We start from the raw sequence: 25,306 nt of genomic DNA, 5'->3' as shown, positions 1-25,306 counted from the left end.
GACGACTGACTCGCACTGGCTGCTGCTGCTGCTGCTGCATCTTTCCCCGCAAAGCGGCTCAACCGGGCACAGGCGCTGTGAAAGTTCCGGCACTTGCCGCTTCCGCTTCGCCTCGGCTCGGGGAAGGACCCTAAACCCCCCGGGGACTGACAAGTCACGAGACGAGACACACTCCAACGAGGGAGGACACGAACCATATAACGCCAAAAGAAAAGTGTAGAAGCATGGTGACACAAGAGCGTTGCGACTCTACTCGGACAAAAGGAAAGGAAAGAGCTAGCGATCTATAGTACAGAGCTCCTCACACAAAAGTAACTGTTCACACGCCAATGCGACCCTCGATCTCGTCACTGAGCTTCTCCCTGTCAGTTCCGTTGCTAGAGTCGAGATCGCTGCTCATCCTCTCCACGGCCTTGCCTTTGCCATTGCCGTGCTCGCCTCCGTCCGCCCCTCTGCGCCGGATGCCCGCCTTGAGACCAGCTTTGCCTGCCAGTCCCGACAGGCGCTCAGTGAGAGCAGCCAGCTCTAGACTGCCAGTATTTCTCTCCAGGTGAGCTCCGATGGGCCCAGCTCGAGTCTTTGCCCACTCCGTCGCTTTCCCAAGTGCTCCCAGGACGGGCCGGCTCACGCCTCTGCCAGAAGACTCGAGGGGATCGCCGATCCAGTAGCCGGAAGAGACACATTCCTGCGCATCTCTGACCATCCACTCGTACCACATCAGGGAAATTGGTACGGTACTCAGATGCCACAGAGCATGGGCATCAAGAGCTCTGCCCAGAGGCGGGAAGTCTAGAAGCTCTAAGCCGGCTGCGAGCGTGAGAAGCAGAACAATGAGACGCAAGCGCCTTCTGGCCTTCTTGGATGTGGACGGTAGGTTGAATCTTGCTAAAACAGGCGCAGGGGGCGAGCCCTTCGTAGGGGTGCTCAGCCCTGAGGCATTCTGCTTTGTAGTCCGCAGGGCAGTCCTGGTTGCTCTGTAAGGGTCTGACGATCCGTCTGGGAACATGCCTGGAAAGAACGAATAGGCGAGCCATAAGACGTTGTGGCCCAATGCGAGGGTTACATTGACTGCCATGTTGTATGAGTAGTCGAACCTCGGGATAATGCAGAGGTAGAGGATGTGCAGGAGCAAGGCGCCTGAGCAGATCTTGAGGAAGATCGAGAATCGCGGGTTGCCAGGGCTGAGCCTGTAGAGCCTTGATATCGTGAAGAAGAAGCCAGACAGTATAGCTGCGCCTGCTGAGAAGTAGTCCAGCTTCTCTGTGAATGGCTTGTCCCTTGCGTGAAAGACAGAGGACCAAACCCAAGCATTGGCGCTGATGAAAGCGTGTGCCAAATAGACGATCTTGAGCGGGAAGACGTCCGGCAGCTTTACCCTCAAGATCGGGATGTATTTGAGATGCACAGCTAGATTGGCCAAGCTGAAGAGTACGCTCAGTGGTTCTTGAGCCCCTAGGAAACGGATAAAGACCCACTTGCCGTGGTACTGGACCATTTGCTTTTGCACTGGCTTTAGGCGAGCGAGGCGACTGTCCACCTTTGCCCTGATACGCTCATTGACATCGTTCCTACTAGCTCCAGCTCCACCCGCCTTGGTCGCCTGCTCCACCTCTGCCCAGATTGCTGCTTTAGCCTCCTTCTTGATCGCCTTGACCGTGGCGAAAGCGTCGTTTGTGACGCGGTGGGTACAGTGGTAGGAGCAGTCATCCTTGCATGTCCAGAACGTCATACGCAGAACCCATGGTAGCCTCAGAGGCGCAACCATGCCGTCGCCATCAGGAGCCATCATATCTGCTGCTTGATGCCCGCAGACGTCTGCTGTACACGAAGCAACGCAGCGCTTGTATTCGAAAGATCGGTCTCCTTGCGATGCCAGCGCTGCTAGAGGCAACAGACAGCACAGCACCATGAGGGGAAACAGAAGCGATGAGAGACGCGGAGGTCTCAGGCCCGAAGGTGTGGGAGATCTCGCCGCCCGGCGGGATGTTTGCCTCTTTCTCCTTCTTTGCGGCATCTTATTATCGCAGGAGCCATCTAAAGGGATGCAGGAGGACGTAGATGCGTTCGTCACCCCGACAACTTGAGAGGATGTCGAAGCAAAGGATGCGGAGGTGAGATCGTCCATGTTGGTATCCGCGATCGAAGAGCGGACTCCGGGCAACCTCTTTGAAAGGGTGGCGGGGGGGTTGGTCTGGCCCAGAGGAAGAGTAAGGCTGTGAGATTCGGGGGCAAAGGATCGCGGGGCCCGGTGAGGTGACGTTTGCGCTATGGAATGACTGAAGGAAAAAAAGTGAGAGTGAGACGATACCGGTCGGGAACAAGTGGAAGAGGAGAGGAAGGAATGCGATGCGGACGATGATGGTACAGGGAACAATCGGGGTGGGGAAGGCGAAGGAGTGAGGCCGTGGGGATGGCTATTCGTCTGCCTGGACTTGACTGCAGGTCGCCGCCGGCCGCCTGCCTCTGCCTCTGCCTTCTGTCTATTTTCGATTCCCAGGCGGCGGCGGCGAAGGCGGCGGGTGGCGGCGTCCGAAGACTGCCACGCGGAAAGTGGCACACGCGGACGGACGGAAGAAGTAGACTACGAGGACCCTACATCGACACCACCACCAGACGATCACAGCTGCAGCGATCGAGTAGCAGACGATACAGTATGAGTGGTCCAAGCAGCGCTTTTGGGAAGCCTCTCATCTTCCTCGGCACCAGTGAGTATCGCGGAGGATATGCCTGCCCTTCATGTCGATGCTCAGAGACCACTTCAATCGAGCTCACAAAGCTGACTCTTGCTCCTCGCCATCGCCCACCAGTCCTACTGCTGCATTCGGCCTACTCAACCTATGAGCACTCGTCCATATCCAAGAGTGTAGGAGTTGCTAAGCCGGTTGTCCCCCTCGATGTCAGTACTCATGCTGGACAGAGCATGGCGTGCCAGCCGGGCTGACGGATACCTTCTGTGCTCCTTCTCCTCCACAGATCACGCTCGAGACGGTCCTGTCCCTCGTCGTACTCGTGATGGGGATCATTCAGTCGTCGCAACCACTCAAAGAGATCACATGGGCAGCAGAGATGGGGAAGAGGTGAGGATTCGCAGCTGAATCTTAGAGACAAATGGCAATGCTGATCGCCCATTCCTTCCGCCTCTCTCCTCCCTTCTGATACCATAGGTCACTCGACGAGATTGATGCCAGGCCCAACTTTGCCACTTTCAATCACAGAGGTCCGGCCATGTTCGGCGGCGTGAAAAACTAGACACAAAAAGAGCAGAGGATTGGTATAGAGTAATGACATGATGAGCTTGACATCCAGATTGGGTGAGCATTGGCAGCGACATTGGAGTGATGTGAAGGAACCAGCCAGCCTCAACGAATCGCAACCGATGCCAGGGATGCATTCAACCCTGCAGCATTGCCAGTCTCTCCAGCACCAGCAGCACTTCTGCCCTTGAGCCGACTCTTCAGCAAGGCTCGGTTCGATGCTCCTCCACTCTTCTTGGCAGGGGCCATACCATGCCTAGGCGTCCAAGGACCCAATGAGTCATTGGCGTAGAAGTCCATGGGGTAGTCGCCGCCTGCAAAGTCGTTCTTGTCTCGCTTTTGTTGACTAGCGGTCGGGTCCGCCGTTGCTGCTGCTGTCGCTGCTTCCTCGTCGGCTCTTGCGGCGTCCCTGCGCATTCCCAGACCTTCTACTGATTCCTCCCAACCCTTCGCCCGGCCCAAGGCAACAGCGGCCTCGTAGGGACTCAAGAGCGGCTTGGGAAAAGCACTCCCCCAGTCGATCGATAATCGAGGGCAACTTGTCTGGATGAAGGCCGACAGATGAGATCCGAATAGAGCTAGCTTTGCCGGAGAGAGTTCCGAAAGCAGAATCGGTACGTGGGGAACAGGAGGAGAGTGGGAGGTCAAGGTCGAGCGAAGGTGACTGAGGACCGATAGAGAACCTTGACGACCTAATGTGCCCAGAACAACGCCCCACGATCCTGGAGCCTGCCCTTCGGCCTCTTCAGCGGCTGCAGCGCGAGGCTTGACTGCGACGACGCTCTGCTCCGCTTCCCTGACAGCGTCACCTCTCATCTGCCGCATCTCAGCATGATCGTAGAGCTCTCGAACGAATCTTTTGGTGTATGGATCGTATCGAAAGGCCGGTATCCGAGGGTTAGCGATCATGACGCTCTCCAAATGAAAGCGGCCATCACCAACGTAGATGACAGCATCGACATCTGACGGAAGACGTGGAGATGTGCAACCTAGAATCTCTCCTGGACTCAAGGGCTTGATCTGAGGCACTGTGATCTTATATGTACCTGTGGCGTAGCTCTGCACTGTTGGCGTTGCAGTGGTAGCATCTTCGCTGGCCGTTAGCATCAGCGGATTCAGCTTCGCTTGCGAAAGTGGAGCACCGTTCTCATCGAGCGGCTCGGCTTCCTCCAGGGCGGTACGTAGACCCTGCAAGGCATTGATGAACTGTACCGTCCCCACGAGAGCCAGGTGGGTTGACGCATCGCTGGTCTCTTGTGCAGAACCGTCATTGCCTTCGACGCCTATGCCGATATGAGCTCGCTGTGACGGAGAGCTCTCTACATCATCTTCTGCATCTGACGCTCCAAGAAGCTTCGATCTGAAGTGCGCCTTGATGCTGGGAAAGTTGGCTCGCACGGTCGAGCCGAGGTGCATTGGATCGATTGCAATTTCGACGAAGACGTAAAGGGTCTTGATGGAGGTTTGGTCGACAGGAACCAAGCAGCTGTGACCGTAGTGAACCAGCATATCACAGCCTAGGGCCATAGCGGTGTAGTCATCTACACAGCATGCCCCATATGTGACATCGCCCATGATCACTGTCGTCGCCTCGGTGAACCTCTCGACCAGATCAGCTATGCCCGAGGCCCATAGCGTTAGACCTTCGGGCATCTGCAGTGCTACACAAGTGGACCCATTTCTTCTGACATGATGGATGGTCTTGTGGATTTCGAAGTTGTAATTGGAGGGTAGAATGGCGGCAATCGCGGCATTCAAGGCCGGATCCTCCAGGATATCAGCCGGGATGGCATTGGAAGGGGCTGCTGGCGGCTGGGCCGAAAGCCGGGAGCCGGATGCCGCTGTGGTCTCTGCTACTGCGCGGGTGAAGTGCTTGCGCGGAGCAGCGGCGGATGATGATGACGATGATGCTCCTTCCATGGCGGCCATTCGTTGCCTAGAGGCAGTATGGAGCAGAGTGAGTGATGTCAAAAGACGTCAGAAACCAAAATCTTCTCTTCCCGCCACGACGGAAAGAGCTCAGGCACAAGCGGAAAGGCGCGCTGGGCCACGCACGACCCACGACACCAACACCTCCAAAGCAACACCTCCCCTTCTTTCCTGTTCAGTCCAGTCTGTCCATATCAGTCTGCTCGCCTCCCCCTTCTTACACTCTTGTAATGGGCACAGAGTTCCATGGCGCCGAGCTCTCGACAGCCTGGGCTGCGTCATTGGCAGCCCTCCACCCCGGGTTCAACGACGTCTCCACTACTGCCTCATTGGAAGTCCTCGATGTCAGCCGAGCCAAGCTCACTCTTCAGAGGTACTTCTTACAGACACAGAGGACGTCGGCGGGGGGCCCATCGGTGAGCCTCCAAGCCCAGGCGACAGGAGCCATCGAACTGCTGAGACGCAGTGGCTTCGATGCGGACGCGGAGGCTTACGCCGCCTTGCGGATCGCCACGGAGTCCAGGATGCTGGAAAGTCAGGCACAGCATTTGAACGCTTTGGAAGTGACTGGTATTGCCGGCGTCCCGCATGCCTTACAGGCTCTAGCTGCAGAAATGGGTGCTCTGAGAAGTCTAGCATCTGAATTGGGACTGTTGTGAGTGTAGGGCGCTGGAACTTGGAAGCTTTTCTTTAGCTCACAGGAATACGTGTTTCTATACAGCGACTCGAGGAACGACCATACCCACCTTCTAGAAAGCTTGACGAAGGAGCTCCTGCTTGTAGCTCTGAGGCAGCGACCAGCAACACTCGCTATATTGAGAGACTGGATCGGCATAGCATACTTCACAGAGACGTCCCAGGCCGGCCTCAGCCTTCCCGCAATTCGAGATGCTCGACGTCACTTTGTCGAGCTCGGGCTTAAGAATCTCATCCATCTCGGGGTTGAATATGCTGCAAGGAACACGCTGAGGAGAAGAGTGCATTATGAGCTCGGTAAGGAAGAGGACACAGCCGTAGCCAGGGTCGATGCTGCTGCAAGGCAAGCTGACGAGCTCCGCCTCAGCTACGCAAGACAAATGCGTGCTCGGGACGACATTGAAGCATCGACCGCATCCGATGGCGATACGGATCCTGATACCCTGTTGCAGTCACTGGACCCTGAAAAGGAAGCTCGCCCTCTGCTTGTCGACTTTGTTGTCAACAACTTGTCCCGATGTAAGCTCGGGTGGTACACAGAGGCAGGGGAAACCTCCTATAGCGACCAGGCACACTGGCAAGAGAGCTTCATCTACTACATGGACACGCTCATCACCGAGATCAGATCTTCGCAATTGTTCGATCTCATCACTGACTGGCCTGCGTCCACGCCGGCGCTTGCAGATCTCAAGGCGTCCCTTCTAGAGACTCGAATGAAAGTCTACGTCAGTACGCAGCTTCAGTCATCTTTGGAGAAACGTCTGCTTCATCCTGGAGCTCGGACGAGGGACATCCTGCAATTGTATGTGTCTCTTGTCTACGCAGTAAGATACATTGATCCGTCTGGTGTCATACTGTCCCGTATTGCGGGACCGATCAGACGCTATTTGCGCTCAAGGTCGGACACCGTTCCAGTGATTGTTGCAAGTCTGTTGGGCGATGATGAGGCCTTTGTCCACCTAAGAGGAGAGCTCGACGCCGCTGGCAAGAACGAACTGGTCGGAGCTGCCAATCAGGCTGACACAAGCCTTGGCGGGGGCGATCGGGACGAGGAAGAGGAAGACGAGCAACGCTTACTGGCGGATGGTCCCGTATCTCTCACTGGCCCCGCTCCTTCCAAAGTCGTCGACTACCAAGATCCCAACTACGAACCCCAACCCATAGATGCTGGTCCTTCCTACAAACAGACGAGATCTGCAGATGTCATCGCCATGCTTGTCTCCATCTTTGACGACAAGGCCTCCTTTGTCAAGGCCCTGGAGATCTCTACAGCCAAAGCTTTGTTGAAGAGCGAAGGTTACGAGGTTACTCGAGAAGTAAGTCTGACCTTGATTTTGCAGCTGACACGTAACGACTCTGACTCACTGCTCTCATATCGACCATTCCATTTCCTGCCCGCTTCTTAGTATCGCAACAACGAAATCCTGAAGCGACGCTTTGGTGATACTTCTCTCGCCCGGTGCGATGTCATGCTTCAGGATGTGATAGACTCCCGGCGGGTGGACTCTTCGGTTCGTCAGCTGCTGTCTACCCCTCTCCATCATCTGACCTCTCCCACGAAGAAGAAGCTGCCCGGCGATCCGGCCACGAGTGGCATGACAGAAGAGTTCAAGGCGCTCAAGCCTCTGATAACCTCGAGGCACTTCTGGCCTGACCTAGAGGGTGCCGAAGTACCACATGCTGCGCCCACAGACGCCTCGGACAAACCGGTCAGTCTAGCGAGCATCGGGCCACCTCCCGGTGGGCTGGACCTTAAGCTTCCCTCGAAGATGGGCAAAGCTATGGACGACTACAATAGGACATTTACAGCACTACGCGACTCCCGACGTCTGCGATGGCTGGCAGGCTACGGGCGCGTCACCGTGTCTGTGGAAATGAAAGACGGACGAAGCTGGGAGGAAGCGGTAGATCCTATTCGCGCCGGAGTGCTCTACCTGGCGGCGGAGAAAGCAGAGCAGGGTGAGCCTCTGATTGTCGCAGATGTAGAAAGCAGCATGAACATCCCCTCAGGCAGTCGGGAGCTGGAGGCTGCAATAGGCTACTGGTGTACAAGGAACGTATTGGCTCCCGTCGAGGGCAGGAAAGGTTGGTTTGTGGAATGCGAGCTGCAGCCCGAGCAGGCACAGCTGCCGACGAGCGCGTCAAAGTAGACACCGAGAACAGCGTACCATGTCGAAAGCAATGAGATACCCGTCTGATCCCCATTGTCACCCCAATTGTGTCCTTGCTCGCCATCGGCGTGATGGAACCCCTGGCCTCGCATAGTACGACGTTGGCAATCTCATAGGGAGCTCCCCGCGTCCAGAAGGCCCCCGGCGTTTGGCCGTGGCTGGACAATCTCTGTGGCGGAGGCCTTGGCAGTCTGGCTCCCGCTCGCCTTGCCGCTTCTTGCTCTCCGGACAGCCGGCCCCTTTGCACCCGCCCCTCTGCAGCTCCGGCCAAGGCCCTGAACAGCATAGGCCTGGCTCCTGTAGCATTGCCATCATCGACCCTGCGCTACTTCTTGCCATCCTCCACTTCGTCTTCACTGTACCTTCACATCATCTACCTCGTTTGCCACCTCTTCTCTGCTTGCCAAGCCCCTCCCATCAGATTCGACAGAGACGGTCACAGGAGACCCCATATACATTTACCCGCACCCCTCCCTCGGCCCTTCGCTTAGTACGTTTGTCCGCTCCGCCACGCCCGAGGTACTGCTTGTCATCCTCATCCATTTGCCCGTCAAAGCCAAGCCAAGCAGCAGCAGCAGCAGCAGGAAGCGAAGCGCCAAAGCTCAAGACGTACCGTTTAGGTCCGCCTTCACGCCACACATTCACGTGGGGGTTGCAGAGCAGACCATCTTATCTTGTTCCTTGCCCTCCTTCCGTTCAGTGCTTCAGGACAAGGAGGCAGCGAGTGTCCATTACCTTTCCACATACAAGCGGAAGACTCAGCAAGAGCAAAGCTCAATACTCTTCCGTAAGGGCGAACTGCAGCAATTGTAGCGACTGTCTCCTATCGCGGACAGTCGTTGGGAGCGAGCGCCTCCGAGGTTTCGGAAGAGTCCGCAACTTCTCGCATCAGTCATCATGAGCCCTGTCTCAACCTCTCACACTGCAATGTCTCCATCATCATCCTCATCCTCGGTTGCTCTTCCTTCTACACATCGTGACTTGAGAGCTCTGCCTCTGGAGATTCTGGATAAGATTGGCTACTTCACTGCTCTGGCCGCAAATCCTCCCTCCTCCTCCTCCTCCTCCTCCCCCTCCTCCTCCTCCTCCTCCTCCCCCTCCTCCTCCTCTTCCTCCTCCTCCTCATCGTCTGCCACGACCTCATACGCAGCACCGCCACCCCAAGCTCTGCGCGATCTCCTTCTGACGTGTAGGCATGTGAACGATCACCTCAGCGTCAGTGCCAATCCGCGACTGTATGCACGCATCTTCAAGGCCAAATTCGACCTGGAACCAATAGCGAGAAGGTACGGCAGGAAGGCTACAACGGTCGAGAACCTCGCCGGCGAGCTGAGGAGGAGATGTGTGATACTCAAGAGGATCAGGTGGGCTGTGGCAGTAGGGCAGCTCAGACCAGAAGGGGAGACTGCGCTGAGCGAGATTGAGCTCAAAGAGAATATGTGGCTGGCGTATCTGATGATGACAGAAAATGGTAAGACTGGTATCTATTTACCTACCGGCGATTCATGTGGCTGATCAAGGGTCCTGCTCCCTCCTCGTATAGATGGAAAGAACCTCGAAGCTCTCTACTGGGCAGACATCCGCTCCTACCTCTCACTCCACCATACCCAAGAGATGATTCGCTCTGCGCTTCAACCTGGATACCCACCTGAGTCAGAAGACCGAGCGCTAGCAATGCACATCAGCCATCTGCTGTCAGATGCAAATCTCTTGGCTACAGAGAGTAAAGAGGATGCGGACGAGAAGTTGTTCGTCCTCCGGCCTTACGTATTTGCTAGCCACAGATTTAATGGCTTTTACGCCCCCTGGCCTCTGCGCAGCCTCCCAATAGGAACCGAATCTCCTTTGACAATTGCAGAGAGCACCGCTTCAGCATCAGGGCAGACTCTCCTTGAGAGAAACCGGGGCGCTCCAGTCCCCATGCCAGCAGCAGCTGAGGGGCAAAGCTCCACTGCGCCCCGGGCCACCCCTGGCGCCCCGACAAATCCTTTCCTGGCCGATCACACGCCAGAGGACCGGTCGACCCTTGTCCATCATGTTGGCCAGACGCTCACCATCCGGCCGCCTTGCATCGTACATGCTGCCTACCACCTCTTCTTTGGGCAAGTGGAAAGGAACCCTGGCCTCGTCGGACTTACTGCTATCACCCGTAGGCATCCACCTCCGGGCTCTGGAGCAACCGGAGCTACAGACAACAACGCAGATGATCCCGCTCTACAGCCTTCCACATTAGCAGGACCACTTCGGCAGCTTCACGCCGATCCCATGAGACTGAGGTCTGCCGATCACGACCGCGATGTTGCGCGGTTGCTCTACTGTCATTCGCCGATGCGTGGCCCTGGCCTCAAGCCCTGCTTCTTTGCAGGCATCATTGATGGAGCCTGGGAGGGTCGCTTTAGCTTCTTTTGCTTTGACAGCTACCGAGAGATGCTCGCAGGCAGGATGAGATCACTATACGAGGGACCCTTTGGCGAGCAGCCCCAAGTGTGGAAGCTCAGAGAACACTTCCTCCGAGTTGATGAGAGCGGTACCGGCAGCGGAAAAAGGGAGGGTGGTCTAGGCTCCATGGTCAACGCCGGCTTTCCTACCGATGAGCCCTTTGAGGACACTCTGGCACTTCCCCGTAGTGTAAAGGAGCTTCACGAGCGCGAGCGCGAAGTGGCTGGCACTTCGGGCAAGCGAAGGGGCTCCACTTCAAATCATAGCGAGGCAAGAAGGGAGCCGCCCGCAAAGGGCAGTCTCAGGGCACAAGGGGGACGTCAGCCGATCCCCATGATGATGAACGACAAGTACTCGGAGGTCTTGCGGGCCGTTCAGCATGACGATGTGATCCCTCCCGACATGGGCCTCTATCCACAATTTTCGGAAGAAGACGGAGGCCCAGCGGCAGGGTACGGCTACCTTCCTTCGCCGCCGCCAGGCTCACGTTCTCATTCACTTGCTCGAAGGGGAGATGAAGATGAGAATGCAGAGGTGGACGGAGGACGCTACGAGATGCTCGTCTCTGGGTCTGGACACTCAGCCTGGGGATCCTTTGTCCTCCGTGGGCGCATTCGCGCCTGGGATGGAATGTTGATCCTCTCGAAAGAGTATCGACCGGATGGACGCGGGCGATGGCTCTACAGAGGTTACATTACCGCTGGAGGATGTCTCATCGGGCGGTGGAGAGATAGCTTCACGCCAGGCGACATGAGCGGGTACGAGGGACCATTTGTGCTCAACAGGAGGAGCACGGGGGAGGAAGAGGTCTGAACGAATGAAGAAGGGGAACCAGGCTCAAGGTAGCTGCGCATCATTGTTTTTACTTATTCTGAATTGCAACAAATACGCCAGATGTCAGAGCACCGGCTATTAAGCGACACAGAGTGGCACGAAGCTTGCGCACTATCTGCGCTCAAGCACAAGGTGAGCGAGATACTGTGGACGTGCACAGTCGACGAGAGGGAGCGAGGAGGGTGGTTCTAATCCCGTGCTCCAGCTCAGTTGTCTTTTGACCATTCTACTGCGCCTGTAATGACGGTGGCCAGGAATAAGCAAGCAGCGAGCAAGAGGGCAAGCAAGATCCGGCAGAAGATTCTTCTGTGCTTGTCAAAGTGGTGAATGAGGCTGACCAAGCACTCCTCTTGTGTGGGCGAGCGCTGCATAGCCTCCCGTTGTGGCCTTGCGCCCGAGCCTGAAGGGCGAGCTTGGGCTGTCTCTGGATTCATGTGAGTGGTATGAGCGGCACCTTGCTTGTGCGCGTGAGCTTCCCCATTGAAGTGTTTGTGCTCTGGATATTTCTCTTCGAAGTCCTTGTGCTCCCAATCATCCTCTTTGCAGTACGACCTAGGAGAGAGATCCGCCATTTCGATGATGTGTTCTTCGTGATGATATCCAAGTGTCGATGAGGAGCTAGCTGCAGGGCTGGGTGGTCCGTTGAGAAGTTCCGAGGAGCCAAGGTCTCCGCTGACTGCCTTGATGAAATCTTTGGCGCTGCTGTCACTCGATGCTGGCGTCATATTCAAGTCGTAGAGAGGTCGTAGAGAGGTTTTAAATGGGTATCGTCACTTGTAGAGGCGGAGAGGAAGTGATGGCGGTCGGTGGTGGGAAGGAAGGTGAGGAATGATGAATGGGCGATGATCACACGATGTCATGATCATTTGCTCCCGCAAAGGTAACACCTGAGACTGATGATGTGAGCCTGAGTACCACATTGTCTCTTGTCTTTTCAGCTTCCGGGCTCCTGATGAGAATGTGCCTCCGCGACTGTACTGAAACGTGAGGTTTCAGAATTCTACCTGTCTTGTGTCAACACACATTGCCGCTCAGCTGGCCAAGACGAGGATCTGCTTCAGCCCTTTGCGAACGTCATTTTGGCATGTATGCTACGACAGATGGATTGAGCAATGGGAGCAGCCAATGCCGCTGTAGCTGCGGCATCGTAAACCTCATTTTCTGAGCGATGTCCGGCTTGGACCGCTCTCCGGAAAGGACCGGTGAGACCATCGACGCAGTGCAGTGTAGAGGGTGCGCTCGGAAGGGCCACGTGGCGCGGCATGATTGGGGAACAAAAGGGCAAGAGCAAGCAGGGCAACCCATGGTAGCAAGCCACAAGCCGAAACCATGTAGCATGACGCCCAACCGCCACGAATGATATCCTCGAGGCTGTCTCCCACGGAGCTACACCTAGCGCTTGAGCAAGCTTCGGCTCGATGACCGCGGCAACGAAGCTGACCCGCGCCTACCATGCCAGCCTGAGCCTCTGAGCGATGCCTACCTACCTCCCGGAACAGACCCCCGAGACATAGCACTCGAGTATAATCCAGAGGCTGACCAAGATGATCAGCGAGGACCTCGTGAATCGGAACTCTTTGACCGCGTCTCCGGTCTTCCTAGAATTCTATGCTCGGCGGGTAGGACATTGTGGGGCCCGGATCGCATCCGCGGCAAGGCAGCTTCGATGGGAGGCCCGAGCGCAGGAGCTTATATTTTTTTTCCAGGGCCATCGCGATCGTCAGGGCGATCTATGCGGCAAGCAAACAAAGGCGCGTCTACGACAATGCCCTGACAGCTTTGTTCCTCTTGGCGCATTCATCCATTCACCATGGCACGGCCCCTGTCCTGATGCGGCCACGACCATCAGCGCCGGACGTTGCTCGCCAGTGTCTCAAACCCAACACCACATTGCTACCGCTCCTTCCCATGATACTGTCCTCAACGTCTGCGCCGGCTCAACCAGCACGCAGCCCAGATGAACAAACACTTCCTCGACGTCGCGCTCGAGCCTAAACTTGCGGTACGGCAATACCAATGCCGGATCGCAGCAGCGCCTCAGTCATTCATCTCATGCAAGTAGAAGGCGAACACTCCACGCTCACGAAGTGGCAGGGCTCCGAAGAGAGGCTCTTGCCTGCTACTCTTTGTCAATGGGTCCCGACTAAGACACAGCCGGCTTATGCTGTTTGGATTAGGGCCCGACCCAGCGGATCTCACGGAGCCACACAGTACCTGCATCAAAGGGACAGCGACAGGAGATGGGCGTAATGATTCTTCCACGGGCTGCCCACATATAAGATCAGGGGGGGAGACAGAACAAGCTGACCTGCTGCCAATCATCAACGAACGCTGGAACTACTTCCTCCTCTTCACTACCCCTTAGCCTCAAAAAAAAAGAAACAAAAAAATCAACCCAGCAGGTCTTGTCCGTTGGCATCCTGCTACGCCTATCCTTTAGTAACCACACTACGCCTTGACCTCAGGCCTCTCTCGCTTCACCGGATCGGCGCAGGCGCTTCTGTACCGGCAACTCTGCCCTTTTTCACCTAACTCTCACATCCTTCAAAGGCTTGAGCAGTATGTCCCGCATCCGTGAGGTTCTCCGCGGGGCGACCCCGACATCACAACAGCTCGAAGATGAGAAACTTTCCCCATACGATGCCCAGTCCACGGGCATGGCAACGCCGGGCATGGCAACGCCAGCGGGCTCCCTCTATGGTCATAGCTTCCGCTCTCAATCCCCTTCCCTTCAAGGTACGACGCCAAGCACGGTCACGCACGGCAACGTGTCTTCCCTGCAAAGGCAGACTGCCTACGAGATCATGGCGGAGACTCTCTTCAGGTATGCCCAACGAGCGCGACTCTTCTCTGACAACCCAATGGTTTGGAACGGAGTCGCACTGCGACTGGCAAAGGGCAGGTACGTCTGCTCTCCTCCTGGCGATCCACGTCTACAGCCATGGATCCAGGCATTGGCACTGCTCAACGTCACCGTGAGTAATATGACATTCAAAGTTCTGAGTGCATTGTACTGACATGCGATTCGTGACTATACAGGCTGTTGTCTCCGTGACATCCACCGTCGTTGCTGGTATCGTCACTAGCCTGCCAGAAGACGCCGAAGAAATCGCTCTCGCACCAGAGCATCGTATCCAGATGATCGACACCATGGAAGAGCTAGCGAGCGCCAAGAAAGCGCAAGGTGCTGCCTTCGTTCGCAGCGAAGCAAGACTGCTCGTTTGGACAGACAAGGTCGAAGAGCTCATGACGGTGGCAAAAGAGGTCGAGTCGAAGATGGTCCGCTACGTTTGGCAGCAGGCTACCGGAGGCGCTATCTCTGCTTCAGCAGTCGGCATGGACGGATGCTCCCGTGAAGTCTCGAACCCTACACCTCTTCAGGAAGAAGGCGTCCGTATCGGCGCTGGAGGCGAGAAGCTCATCACAACCAAGGTCATCAACGAGAAGACTGGGGACATCGAGGCTCTCGAAACTCACCAGGAGCGCCACACCGTCGTCATTGCCGCTGTTCTGCATGGTTTGGCCATTGCTCTGAACATCTTCCTCTGCTCGCTCTTCTTCAGGGCACTGATCATCCAATCAGCCGTCGACGGAAAATGGCTGCGATGGGCGATCGCAGCTGCTGCTCCCGGCCTTTTCATCGTCATCCTCTTCTTTGCCGACAACATCATTGGTGGTCTCTGCATGGTGCTCGGTCCCGTCCGACAGATGAATACGAACTCTAGGTACTATTCAAGTGTTCCACCTGAGCGCATGCGAGGCAGTCTGCCCCACGTCACCATTCAAATGCCCGTCTACAAGGAATCTCTCGAGACCGTCCTTGCGCCTACGATCGAATCGCTGAACAAGGCTATTCAGACTTATGAGCTGCAAGGCGGCTCTGCCTCGATCTTGGTTTCTGAAGATGGACTTCTGCTAGTCGATGAAGAGGAGCGCAACAAGCGATTGGAGTTCTACGATCTGCACCATGTAGCGTGGGTCGCTCGTCCGGGACACAGTGTCGATGGCTACGTCCGCAAAGGACGTTTCAAGAAGGCCTCTAACCTGAACTTCACCTGCGCTCTCTCGCTTGCTGTGGAAAAGCTTCTGGCTGCTTGGCGACCCACTTCTGGGGAGCTTTTCGAGCGCTGGTCCTACGCAGACGAGACGGCTCTCTACGACGATGCTCTAGCCCATGCTCTGGCTGAAGCGCACCCCCTAGCGAGAGCGTCCGGCAACATTCGTATCGGCGAGCTCATTCTGCTCATCGACTGTGATACTCGTGTGCCAGAGGACTGTTTCCTGGACGCTGCCTCCGAAATGACGCAATGCCCCGAAGTGGCCATTCTGCAGCATTGCTCAGGTGTCATGCTGGTCACAGAGAACAATTACTTCGAGAAAGGCATCGGCTTCTTTACCCGCAACGTAAACTTCTCGATCTCGTACTGCGTTGCTAATGGTGACACAGCTCCATTTATGGGCCACAACGCGTTCCTCCGATGGTCGGCCATGCAAGAAGTAGCTGCGCCAGACCCTGATACGGGCATCAAGACGATCTGGGCTGAATGGACGGTGTCTGAGGACTTTGAAATCTCTATGCGTCTGCTCATGGCAGGCTACATTACTCGATGGGCCACTTACTCCAACAATGGCTTCCTGGAAGGAGTTTCGCTCACAGCGCAAGACGAGCTCAACCGATGGCAAAAGTACGCTTTCGGCGTGTCCGAGCTCCTCTTTCACCCTCTTTACCAATGGATCTACAAGGGGCCTTTTACTCATCTCTTCAGCAGTTACGTCACAGCAAAGCAGATTCCCACCCACGCCAAGTTCGGAAGCGCTTCGTACATGTTCTCCTACTACGCCATTGCCGTTGCCTTTCCTCTCACTATCGGTCTGACGCTATGCCAGGCTTGGTTCGCACCTACGTTGGATCACGCATTCATGGAGCCTTTCAAGGTCTGGGTCAGCGTCATGGTCGTATTCTCCGCCCTGGGCAACGTGGCCTACATTATCTGCAAGTATCGAGCTCAAGCCGTAAGCTTTACCACTAGTTTGATCGAACACGTCTCCTGGCTCTTCTTCATGATCGTCTTCTTCAGCGGCGTCTCGTACCACGTCTCTACCGCTCTGATCGCCCACTTGGTTTCCTACGACATGACGTGGGGGTCTACCATCAAGGACCTCGAAGATTCCAATTTCTTCCGAGAGATTCCTGCTATCTTCAAGAAGAATTGGGGTATGCTCGTGCTCTGTCTCCTTATCCTCGCGGGTACGGGGGTCGTCTTTGGTGACGTCTTGCCCATCGAATGGCAGGGTCATGGCGGCTTCTTCGTCTACTGGCCCCTCGTGGCGCTCACTTCTGGTCATGTCCTCTACCACCTCGTCCTTAACCCTCAATTGCTGCGCTTCTCCTTTTAGAGTGTCCATAGATTCCTCTTCGTGTACTATAGTCACTGTCACTCCCTTCATCTTCCTTTTCTCTTCCATGGACGTTTAACTGGACTAGATTGTTTCCCCTAATGTTCATATAATACCCTCAACAATCATCGTTCTTCCTGAAATGTCACTACTTTAGACAGCACACAATGTGACGCGTATCAGCTCCTCGTCGGTATTGTAGCACCCTGCGAAGCGCAGTGGTAGCGAGCGCTATTGGCAAACAATACTCGCCATAGCCAAGGTAGAGGTGGCAAAGAGAGTGCTCGCACCCTCATAGTAGTCACACAGGAGAGACTCACACGATCGAACAATGGGAGGAGCCGAAATCAATTGTAGACTGTTTGTATTCGACTTGGCCCATTTTGGCAAGGTGGCTGGATGGCTGTTTCAAACGGGAAAACGAAGTGACGATATGGCACTGACACGAGTGGGGTGTGACGCATCGCGTGGGCCCTTGATCCTACGGGACCCTCTTTCGTCGAGTCATTTGAGGAGACTGGACAGCTGTCAGCGACGCTGCTGAGAATGGGTGCCAGTCGTGCAAGCCTAGTCCTCTTGACCGTCACCGCTTGTTCGACGCCAAATTGGCTCCTGACCTATCAAGAGATCAAAAACCTCATCGAACTTCTTTATGCTGGTAGGGACGTATCGCTGCAGATCTTCTGGCATACCCGCTCGGAGTTTCGCAATTAGACGCTCCTCACTGGGACATTCATGCATGGAATAGTATCCTGCTAGCTTGGTCGTGAGATAGGTCGTTGCGCTATGCTTCTCGAGGTCCCACTCGATACCATCTGCGAGTTCTTCGGCTTCTTCTTCCGGACGTCGGAAGTATCGTCGCATATCATCCCGAACCGTCTCCCAGCTAGGATGATGGAGACTTGAGGCAGACTTCTTCTGAAGAGCCTTCCAGCGGACCACGAGCCAGGAGGCAGCATCGCCTTTGAGTTTGCAGGGGAGAGCGGTCAGAACGGCGGCTTGCCAAGCAGGGTCCGCGTAGGCATTCATCACGATTTCTGTCTTGGCTTCCCAGGTGCCATACTCGTCTTTGTTGCCGTCGAAGGAGCTGAGCAGCTCGAGATTGAAGGCCGGTGCTGGGTCGAAGGCGGGCTCCTCTGCACCAGGCAGCTTGACCGGAGACTCAGCGATTTCCCGATTAGCCGTAGCGTTGATGCCAGTCGCCGCGTCAACGACTTCCATTGAGGTAAGTGATGGAGGTGGGAACTTCTTCTTCAAAGTGTCGATGGTTTCCGAGGCCAGGACGTGAATGTTGCTCTTGACAAGATCTCTTGGCTCATTCGCACGAGTCGCGGACATATCCAACGCTTCCAAGGAAGCGATGAGTGCCGCACGGCGCTCTTCGAATACCTTGCAGAGACGGTGATGCTGTTCTTCATGAGCAGTCTCATCCATGTTGCCCGTTGTGGTTCCGTCGCTGCAGCTGTCCTCGGATTGCGGCGTCAGGAGAACGTCGTCACTCCCTTGGAACATAGTACAGTAGTCAGCGATTGCCGGTGTCTAGCTCCGTGGACGCTAGGGCGATGTCTCAAGGAGCGATACTGTAGGTAAAGTATAGAACGTCGAGGGGAAGGTAGTGTGGCTCGAATCAGAAGAGGGGGATGTGCCAGATTCCTGACCACAGACCTGGAAACAATCTGCAGCCGTACCAATAGAACGGTGCCTGGGCTCAGGCACCGTTCCTAGTGCGTACCCTATGCGCCCGTGATGTTGCAAAGGGTCGTCTGCGAAAATGTTGAGCACCTCCTCTGCTCGACTCAATACAGCATACATCACATGCCAGTATGGCGAATCTTGCGAGCTATAGAGTTGCATTGCACCAACACGTTGACAAAGACTGCGGCGCTGGTGGACAGGTACAAGGGAAGAACGATAAAAAACAATGACAACAATTTCCTTTGACGCGTGACTGTTCCGCAAAATACAAATGACGAAAGACGAGAGAGATGGTCGGTCCGAACCGACGAGTCATGGGGACAAGGATGATACGTTCAATCGGTCATGGTGCTAGCTCCTCCTCCAAGCTTGTACTGATTTCTGCCCTGACCGCTTCTTCTTTCCGAAGGCATATCGCTTACATTTTCTCCCTGCAGGATTCGTTGAACAAAGTCTCCCAACAAGGGCCAGTCCACGCCCACGGGAAGATCGTGAGGGTCCATGCCTCTCAAGTCGACATCCTCGCCCACGTTGGGAGGATACTGCTGGAAAGTGTTGTACTGCTGACCCTGACCCTGAGATTGAGATTGCGGCTGTTGCTGTTGTTGCTGGTGCTGCTGCTGGTGAGAATCAGAAGGCATTCCATGTGCGAGCCCGCCTCCTGCGGATAACGGTGATGCGGTCGACGCCGAGAGGAGAGCTCCACCCGCGAACATGGCGTTGCCAGATGTGTCGAACCAGGCGCTGTCATCCGGCTTCGGTAGATCGTTGGGCATTGGCACGGCAGCCATGACTGCTTCGTAGTAAGGCTCCGTTGCAAGCGCCGAGGCATCGTGCGGATCTGCCTTTGGAGGGAAGCCAAAGTAACTGTAATTCAACGGGTTGCGCCCAGGCAGAGGACGGTCAGTGATGTTACTCGAGGCCTTGGCACGAGTTGCGCTAAGGAATTGATCGGGAGGACCAGGGAGAGCCGCGATGACTGCATTCTGAGGTTGCCCTTGGTGATCATAGACGAGTCCAGTGGCAGCCTCACTGCCCTGCGCCTGACCCTGCTGTTGTCCCGGGTCGTAGCGAGACTGGGAAGAAGAGGCAAAGGTACCGTGCGCGTAATTGAGCTGTGGTGCTGCATTGCGGCTATAAGACGTGCTATTATCACCGGGGGCGGAGGGGACGGGAGAGGCTAGACGAGGAGGAGCGGCGTGATCCTCTGCAGGCTTGCTCGACTGTCCATGTGGAGCCTCAGGTTCTGCGCGCTCCGATTGGGAAGAGGACCTCTGACTGCTGCTTGAAGTGAGCTTCTTCTGGAACATCTCTGGGATAGCGGCAATCTCTCTCACGGCTGCACAGTAGCGCTCCGCTTGCTCGGACACGTTTCCTAGGGCCTGGTTCTTTGCCAAGTAATCCAACACGGCCAAAGCCTTCTGAAAGGCAGGACGACAGATGCTAGAGTATGCCGTTTGAGTAGAGAACTGACTCGCGAGCACGGCGCCCGCATTGAAACTGTAGTACGAGATAATACCCAAGAGGAGATGAGGAGGTGCTGGCCTACACATGATAGCCTGGTGGCAAAGGTGAACCAAACGAGCCGACGCTTCTAGACAGATCCGTAGACTAGAGACTGCCTGCGCATCGTTGTCGACACAGCCAGACCCTACCTCACAGGCAGGGCGGTGGACGTTGAGCAAGCCTTGGAGCTTCTGGATCCGGATAAGGAAGATCGACCATCGGAATGCCTGGGCCTCTTCGTCGGTCTCGTCGCCGAAATCTTTTCTGTCTCCGCTGTCACTTTCATTGAAGCCTGGCCGGTACGCTGAGTCGGACGAGTTGGTCTCTCTTGACAGCTTCTGTAATTCCTTTGGCATTCCAGCAACCCAGAGCTTGTAGATCTCGCTCAGCCCCTTGACAATGTCGTTGGGCTGCAGGTTCAGGAGGAATACCTTTCCGCTGTGCTGCAAGAACAGCTGGGCCACGTGTAGTTGAGTCACCAGCGAGTAGAAGCGCTTGCGAGTCATAGGGATCAACGATGCCCGCGCATGTTGCTCCGCAACAATATCGTAGTTGGTAGGCAGCTCGGTGTCTACTGTCCCTGGGGTGATAAGAGAAGGCTGTCCGATACGATGAGAGTGGAAAGTCTCGAGGAAGGCCACGTTCCACCAGGTGCTTCGCCGCACTTGCACTTCGTAAGGACCCATTCCCACATTCTTCCAATGTAGAGGGTCGCGGTGCAAGCCAGCTGCGTATGCTAGACGCAATGCGGAAGCTATGCAAATGGCCGCATACTGCAAGTGGCATTCTCCGATGTGCCAAAGGGTTCTGAGCACCTCTGCTCTGACCACATCCAACGGAGACGCATATGTGCTGTTCCACGATGAGGGACAAACAATCGTGAGGGAGCTGATACATTTTCCAGCTGTCTCGAGAAGGACGCGCTCGGAAGAGAGATAGGGCAGGTACTTGTCATTGCTTGTGGGAACGGGCGTTGACCCCGCTTGTGAGCCTTCGGGGGCATTGGCCGAGTCTCTTGTCCTTTTAGCTTGGCTGGCAAGGGCAAGGATGGTGAGAACAAGTGGTGCAAGTGGAGCATCAGATTCTACCGGGAGAGTGACAGGATTTGAGTGCCACCAGTCGAGGAAGCCGCCAATACGAGATCGGTTGAGATCGATGAGCACGATAAAGTTGAACAATTCCACGTCCTGCTTGTAGATGTCCAGCAGATGCTGCACCTGTTGTCGCGTCGGCAGTACCAAGTGATCTCTTCTCAGGTCTTGAACCTCATTCTCCGCAAACAGAACCTCTGCGACCGCTGCTGCTCTTGCGGCTTCGACTCTCTTTTCGAAGTCAAGAGTCCTGTCTCTGGCAGCTGTGAATAGTCTCGCGAGGTTTTCTCGCCTCTGCGTCAGGAATTCGGAATCTTGATGGCTGCAGGTTGAGTGTCCACCACTAGAAGAGGCCGCACGAGGAGGATCTCTCTGCTCGGTATCAGATGGACCAATCGAGGAAACCTTGGGTTTTTTCGTATCTTGGGGACTGGCAGACACAGCACCATCCAGATCTTCGTTCTTTGCATAGACACACTGTCTCCCATCGTCTATGCATTTCTGACAGATGGGGTGGGTTCGATCACACTGCGGAAACACACGCAAGGCAAGCATCAGATATTGTCGTTCGCTCCACATCTAGTGCTGGAGCCGGAACTCACCTTTTGCTTCCTCTCACGGCATGGCAAGCAAGAGGTGATCTTTCGATTCCTCGTGATCTTAGTGCCGGTCTTTGCCCTCTTCCTCTTCGGCGGTGAGCCGCCGTCTGTAGCGCTGTCCTCGTCCTTGATATGGTAGGCTCTTGGTTCGCTTCCTCGTGTACCAGAAGGACCTGCGCCTCGAGCGTCATGAGGGCTGTAGGGCAATTCGGGCCGCATGATGCTTGGAGAAGAGCTGTACGAAGGCTCTGACTGACGCAGCCCCAAGCTGTCGTACTGTGGCCCACTGAACAGAGGTGGTAGTCTAGGACCAAAGGGTGGGATCAATCCAGATGGCGGAACCAATCGTCTGGATTGAGGCGCAGAGGACGATGTAGCCCCGTGCGGAGGAAAGGGCGCAGTCGGAGAGGGAGGTGGCAGATGTGTATAGCCGGGGCGTGCAGGCGCTTGACCACCGCTAGACGAGCTTGATGGAGTGGGAGGCTGCGCAGGATGGAAGAAGCGCTCCCGGGGATTGTACGACCTGGGGGCGCTCGGCGTAGGCGAAGGCAGTCGAGGAGGTGGATAGGGCCCACCGCTGAAGGCTGAGGGAGATGAGACAGATGCAACAGCCGACTCCTCCGCGAAGGTATGGTATTGCGGCTGAGGTCTGTACGTGTCCATCCTTGAATAGTGGGGATTTGTCATTGGGCCGAAGGGAGGCAAGTCCTTTTGCTTGGTTCCACTAGACGTGAAACACTAGTTGCTCCACCGAACCGAGGGTCATTGACGAATCAAGAGGGAAGAGGGAGGCCAATACAAGACAAACAGAAGACGAGGATGACCCTCAAGGGCTAACCGGCAATGGCCGTAAGAGAGGAGGGAAGTGCCGAGGGAATTGTGGTCCCGTGCAGTGCTGAGAAACCTTGCAGCAGGTGAGACGCGAGCGCGTGGCAGGTTCACTAATCAAGGCCAAGGACGCAGCAGAGGAGCCCGTCTTTCCCTGACGCAGACGAGGAGGTCAATGGAAGCGACGAAGCGTCCCTGGGAGAAAGGACCTGGAGCTGAGCAAAACAGAAGACTTGCAAGAGGTAGGTAGAAGCATCGGCGTCTGGCAATTGGCAAATATATTGTGGCGCCGACGACGGGCAATCATTGAACGGAAGTGGGCACGACGGTGCGGAGAATCCTGCGACAAAGCCACGCCCATTATGCAACGGGGTCCATACCAGTCTTCAAAGCCACACGCCTCTTGGTGTACTAGACTACAAGGTTTCCCCGTTAGAGATAGCAGCCCCGGCGAGGGCACAGACACTGGGAAAGACTCACGGGTGCCCAGCCAACAAGATTCCCGAGGATAAGCCGTGGCTTCTACCCCGCGATTATCATCCAGACGGCGCTCAGGCGGGTGACATGCACGACTCTGGGTGGCTGACGCACCAGCGGGGCTGCAGAGGTTCAGCGCGGACTCCGCGGGCAACAAGCCTGTCACGCAGCTCGGCGAGGCGGGGGGTAGCCTCGACGAGATTCCTGACACTCCTGTCACCCTCCTTCGCCTGATCCTTGTCTCGCACGACATCGGACACTTCTATATCCGCACTTGCTCTCTTCCACGCTGACTTTGATTGCCCCGTCCAAAAGACCTCTGCAGCAGCTGCACTTCTTGGCCAAATTAGACCATCCGCGTTGGCTGCGTCGCTCTGTTCGCTCCAGAGTGCAGCTTCGCCTCCAATGACCCTGTGCACAGTTGTCTCGGATGTACCTTCCGTGGGATCAAAAGTGTACATCTTGCCCCAGGGAACATACTCGCACCACGCAGCTGCTGTAGTGTTCGTCAGCCATGACCCGCGCCCACAGTCCAGGTAGAAGTGTGTGTATGGCGCATGCAGGAGTTTGACGCCTTCATTGGCTGTCAAGATTGCAGCCACGTTATCAGGCGTAGTCCATGCCTCGACAATTGTGCCAGGCAGCAAGGCTTTCCCAGTCTCGGGAAAGTTGAGAGCAGCTTCTTCCCAGACCATGGCCGTCTTGCCGTGCCTTTTCAGAACCGCGTGAGCTTTGCTGACGAAGGGTTTGAGAAGGCTCTCATCGATGTCGCTGTTATTAGCCACGTTGTAGCATGCCAGGTTGACTTCGTCATTACCCGTCGAGACGTATGGACTCGGAAACATCTTCGAGATAGCAGTGAGAAGCTTGCCGACGTAGTCATGGACTTTGTAGTTGCTCAGATCGAGCTGTCCAGAGGGAGGCTCGTTGGCATACACAGACCATGGCGATATGTCTGGACATGACAACAGAGAGGAGTCGAACTCATTTACCCCTGCGTAGGTATGTCCAGGCATGTCGATTTCTACGTTGACATTGATCCCTCTCTCAGCGGCATACTGGACCAAGTCGGCAACATCGGCCGCCGAGTACACTTCATGGGCACTGTAAGCCCCTGCTTTGCTCAATTTTGCCAGATCATCGGGCAGCTCTAGTGGGAACGATTGGCTGTCTACGATGTGCCAATGGAACTGATTCATCTTGACAAAAGCCATTGCATCGAGCTGATGCTTGAGTGCGGCAATTGGGCTGGCATAAGCAGGGAGGAAGCGACATGAGACTTCTACGCAGCGGAAAAGGGCAGATGCGGCTATGAGACTCACTAGTAGTTGCGGGCAGTGTCTATTAAGAGGCCTCGGTATGGATAAGCTGGCTCGTCCTTGATCTGTGAAAAAGAGACAGAAGGTACGTCAGGCATTTCGCCCGTTCCCCAGGGCGCCGACATCACCATGTTGCAACTTACCTTCACGGGCGTATTAGGAATCGCAAGAGCGTGACCGTCCCAAGCGTACACCAGATGCTCAAGAGTTGTGAGACCCCTGAAGACTCCAAGAGCCGACGCAGCTCCAATGGTGATCCTCCCCTCTTGCGGGACCATCAAGTGATACTTCTCATCCAACTCTTCGAGCTTCTGGATTGATTCGGCGGCTATATTCGACAGGCCAGTCCGGTTCCCTTTGCCCAGATAAGATTGCTTTGCTCCTCTCTTTCCAATTCCTTGCTCCTGCTTGTGTCCCCAAGGAGCGACCTGGAGGTGCACCTCCAAAACCTGCTCCCCTTTGCCTGTCGAGCTCGGTCTGTGCAAATGGCTAGGCAAGGAGTGGCGGGCGATGTTGTCCATTGTTCTGGCAAAGGCTTCTTGGACGTCTGGAGGCAGAGCCACATTGGAGGTGAGCTTGAGCTTGGAGGGGTCTAGACTGCGCGAGATCGCGCCTTCGCTCAGCCAAGTTGGGTGAGGCCAGATAGCTTTGACTGGCCGGGCATCAAAGAGGCAGAAGAGGAGGATTGCGAACGATAGGGCCCCAATCATCGCTGATAGCGGTGTAGGTCGCTTGTGAGCCACCATACTTTGGCCTAGGAGAAGAATGTAGAGTATGCAAGAGGACGAGAATGGGCAAAAGTGTATGCATATCCAGGGATAGTTTCTCACCGTCTCTCCAGTAGCTCACTCTGAGGTCTGATCATACCCCCTGACTGCCTGTCGATCAGAAGAGCTGCATCGTGTTGCACAGATCGCAGTACGGGAGCATCCCGACATTAGGGTAGCCCCCTATCCGCAAGGAGGACCCTGATTCACGCACGCACGGTGTCCCTCCACACGAAACAGCGGAACGGAAGTGGGGAGAGCAGTGGCAGATCGGCACCTCGTAGATGCGGGGGAAGCAAAAGAC

At 55.7% G+C, this 25,306-nt stretch overlaps 11 protein-coding genes across 11 annotated transcripts; 5 read left to right on the top strand and 6 right to left on the bottom strand.

The window, feature by feature from the left end:
• Positions 1-472: 472 nt before the first annotated feature.
• BCV69DRAFT_241885 (Per1-domain-containing protein) lies at positions 473-2,026 on the bottom strand (the record flags this gene model as incomplete). Its single annotated transcript, XM_025490023.1, has 1 exon — positions 473-2,026. A coding segment is annotated over one exon (1,554 nt), but the record flags the coding sequence as incomplete, so codon positions are not given.
• A 588-nt stretch (positions 2,027-2,614) lies between these two features.
• BCV69DRAFT_282081 (hypothetical protein) lies at positions 2,615-3,311 on the top strand. Its single transcript, XM_025492222.1, has 4 exons — positions 2,615-2,705; positions 2,808-2,896; positions 2,974-3,077; positions 3,165-3,311. The coding sequence occupies exons 1-4, from the start codon at positions 2,654-2,656 to the stop codon at positions 3,247-3,249; spliced, it is 330 nt and encodes a 109-aa protein (XP_025348507.1). The 5' UTR covers positions 2,615-2,653; the 3' UTR covers positions 3,250-3,311.
• On the bottom strand, positions 3,080-5,216 carry BCV69DRAFT_282080 (hypothetical protein). Its single transcript, XM_025492221.1, has one exon. It carries the CDS (start codon positions 5,181-5,183, stop codon positions 3,360-3,362), a length of 1,824 nt encoding a protein of 607 aa, XP_025348506.1. The 5' UTR covers positions 5,184-5,216; the 3' UTR covers positions 3,080-3,359.
• Positions 5,217-5,325: 109 nt separating this feature from the next.
• On the top strand, positions 5,326-8,091 carry BCV69DRAFT_282078 (hypothetical protein). Its single transcript, XM_025492220.1, has 3 exons — positions 5,326-5,838; positions 5,905-7,195; positions 7,286-8,091. The coding sequence occupies exons 1-3, from the start codon at positions 5,414-5,416 to the stop codon at positions 8,027-8,029; spliced, it is 2,460 nt and encodes an 819-aa protein (XP_025348505.1). The 5' UTR covers positions 5,326-5,413; the 3' UTR covers positions 8,030-8,091.
• Positions 8,092-8,642: 551 nt separating this feature from the next.
• Positions 8,643-11,106, top strand: BCV69DRAFT_167523 (hypothetical protein). The gene is made up of 4 exons (XM_025489479.1): positions 8,643-9,106; positions 9,161-9,521; positions 9,594-10,577; positions 10,627-11,106. The coding sequence occupies exons 1-4, from the start codon at positions 8,948-8,950 to the stop codon at positions 10,680-10,682; spliced, it is 1,560 nt and encodes a 519-aa protein (XP_025348504.1). The 5' UTR covers positions 8,643-8,947; the 3' UTR covers positions 10,683-11,106.
• A 309-nt stretch (positions 11,107-11,415) lies between these two features.
• Positions 11,416-12,222, bottom strand: BCV69DRAFT_167381 (hypothetical protein). Its single transcript, XM_025489477.1, has one exon. The coding sequence runs from the start codon at positions 12,046-12,048 to the stop codon at positions 11,530-11,532; it is 519 nt and encodes a 172-aa protein (XP_025348503.1). The 5' UTR covers positions 12,049-12,222; the 3' UTR covers positions 11,416-11,529.
• Positions 12,223-12,764: 542 nt separating this feature from the next.
• On the top strand, positions 12,765-13,322 carry BCV69DRAFT_167351 (hypothetical protein). Its single transcript, XM_025489475.1, has one exon. It carries the CDS (start codon positions 12,868-12,870, stop codon positions 13,282-13,284), a length of 417 nt encoding a protein of 138 aa, XP_025348502.1. The 5' UTR covers positions 12,765-12,867; the 3' UTR covers positions 13,285-13,322.
• Positions 13,323-14,127: 805 nt separating this feature from the next.
• BCV69DRAFT_248092 (hypothetical protein) lies at positions 14,128-16,720 on the top strand (the record flags this gene model as incomplete). The annotated part of the gene is made up of 2 exons (XM_025490276.1): positions 14,128-14,298; positions 14,363-16,720. The coding sequence occupies 2 exons, from the start codon at positions 14,128-14,130 to the stop codon at positions 16,718-16,720; spliced, it is 2,529 nt and encodes an 842-aa protein (XP_025348501.1).
• A 395-nt stretch (positions 16,721-17,115) lies between these two features.
• Positions 17,116-18,427, bottom strand: BCV69DRAFT_282075 (hypothetical protein). The gene has a single exon (XM_025492219.1). The coding sequence runs from the start codon at positions 18,230-18,232 to the stop codon at positions 17,288-17,290; it is 945 nt and encodes a 314-aa protein (XP_025348500.1). The 5' UTR covers positions 18,233-18,427; the 3' UTR covers positions 17,116-17,287.
• Positions 18,428-18,535: 108 nt separating this feature from the next.
• Positions 18,536-22,644, bottom strand: BCV69DRAFT_167375 (hypothetical protein). Its single transcript, XM_025489476.1, has 2 exons — positions 21,615-22,644; positions 18,536-21,540 (listed from the first exon to the last, which is right to left on the bottom strand). The coding sequence occupies exons 1-2, from the start codon at positions 22,296-22,298 to the stop codon at positions 18,751-18,753; spliced, it is 3,474 nt and encodes a 1,157-aa protein (XP_025348499.1). The 5' UTR covers positions 22,299-22,644; the 3' UTR covers positions 18,536-18,750.
• Positions 22,645-25,163, bottom strand: BCV69DRAFT_167423 (hypothetical protein). Its single transcript, XM_025489478.1, has 3 exons — positions 24,379-25,163; positions 24,239-24,300; positions 22,645-24,164 (listed from the first exon to the last, which is right to left on the bottom strand). The coding sequence occupies exons 1-3, from the start codon at positions 24,979-24,981 to the stop codon at positions 22,991-22,993; spliced, it is 1,839 nt and encodes a 612-aa protein (XP_025348498.1). The 5' UTR covers positions 24,982-25,163; the 3' UTR covers positions 22,645-22,990.
• Positions 25,164-25,306: the final 143 nt, after the last annotated feature.

Source organism: Pseudomicrostroma glucosiphilum (assembly GCF_003144135.1).
Source record: "Pseudomicrostroma glucosiphilum strain MCA 4718 unplaced genomic scaffold BCV69scaffold_5, whole genome shotgun sequence".
NCBI lineage: Eukaryota > Fungi > Basidiomycota > Exobasidiomycetes > Microstromatales > Microstromataceae > Microstroma > Microstroma glucosiphilum.
This window is presented reverse-complemented; position numbering and strand designations above follow the sequence as displayed.

Coding starts and splice junctions, on each gene's coding strand:
- BCV69DRAFT_282078 (XM_025492220.1), top strand. CDS start 5,414: ATGGGCACAGAGTTCCATGGCGCCGAGCTCTCGACAGCCTGGGCTGCG. Junction 5,839..5,904: donor GCATCTGAATTGGGACTGTT/GTGAGTGTAGGG, acceptor GTTTCTATACAG/CGACTCGAGGAACGACCATA. Junction 7,196..7,285: donor GTTACGAGGTTACTCGAGAA/GTAAGTCTGACC, acceptor CCCGCTTCTTAG/TATCGCAACAACGAAATCCT.
- BCV69DRAFT_167351 (XM_025489475.1), top strand. CDS start 12,868: ATGATCAGCGAGGACCTCGTGAATCGGAACTCTTTGACCGCGTCTCCG.
- BCV69DRAFT_167523 (XM_025489479.1), top strand. CDS start 8,948: ATGAGCCCTGTCTCAACCTCTCACACTGCAATGTCTCCATCATCATCC. Junction 9,522..9,593: donor TCTGATGATGACAGAAAATG/GTAAGACTGGTA, acceptor CTCCTCGTATAG/ATGGAAAGAACCTCGAAGCT. Junction 10,578..10,626: donor CCTCCGAGTTGATGAGAGCG/GTACCGGCAGCG, acceptor CATGGTCAACGC/CGGCTTTCCTACCGATGAGC.
- BCV69DRAFT_282081 (XM_025492222.1), top strand. CDS start 2,654: ATGAGTGGTCCAAGCAGCGCTTTTGGGAAGCCTCTCATCTTCCTCGGC. Junction 2,706..2,807: donor TCTCATCTTCCTCGGCACCA/GTGAGTATCGCG, acceptor ATCGCCCACCAG/TCCTACTGCTGCATTCGGCC. Junction 3,078..3,164: donor GCAGCAGAGATGGGGAAGAG/GTGAGGATTCGC, acceptor CTGATACCATAG/GTCACTCGACGAGATTGATG.
- BCV69DRAFT_167423 (XM_025489478.1), bottom strand. CDS start 24,981: ATGGTGGCTCACAAGCGACCTACACCGCTATCAGCGATGATTGGGGCC. Junction 24,301..24,378: donor TTCCTAATACGCCCGTGAAG/GTAAGTTGCAAC, acceptor TCTTTTTCACAG/ATCAAGGACGAGCCAGCTTA. Junction 24,165..24,238: donor GACACTGCCCGCAACTACTA/GTGAGTCTCATA, acceptor TGCTTATGCCAG/CCCAATTGCCGCACTCAAGC.
- BCV69DRAFT_282075 (XM_025492219.1), bottom strand. CDS start 18,232: ATGTTCCAAGGGAGTGACGACGTTCTCCTGACGCCGCAATCCGAGGAC.
- BCV69DRAFT_282080 (XM_025492221.1), bottom strand. CDS start 5,183: ATGGCCGCCATGGAAGGAGCATCATCGTCATCATCATCCGCCGCTGCT.
- BCV69DRAFT_167381 (XM_025489477.1), bottom strand. CDS start 12,048: ATGACGCCAGCATCGAGTGACAGCAGCGCCAAAGATTTCATCAAGGCA.
- BCV69DRAFT_167375 (XM_025489476.1), bottom strand. CDS start 22,298: ATGACAAATCCCCACTATTCAAGGATGGACACGTACAGACCTCAGCCG. Junction 21,541..21,614: donor GCCGTGAGAGGAAGCAAAAG/GTGAGTTCCGGC, acceptor GTGTTTCCGCAG/TGTGATCGAACCCACCCCAT.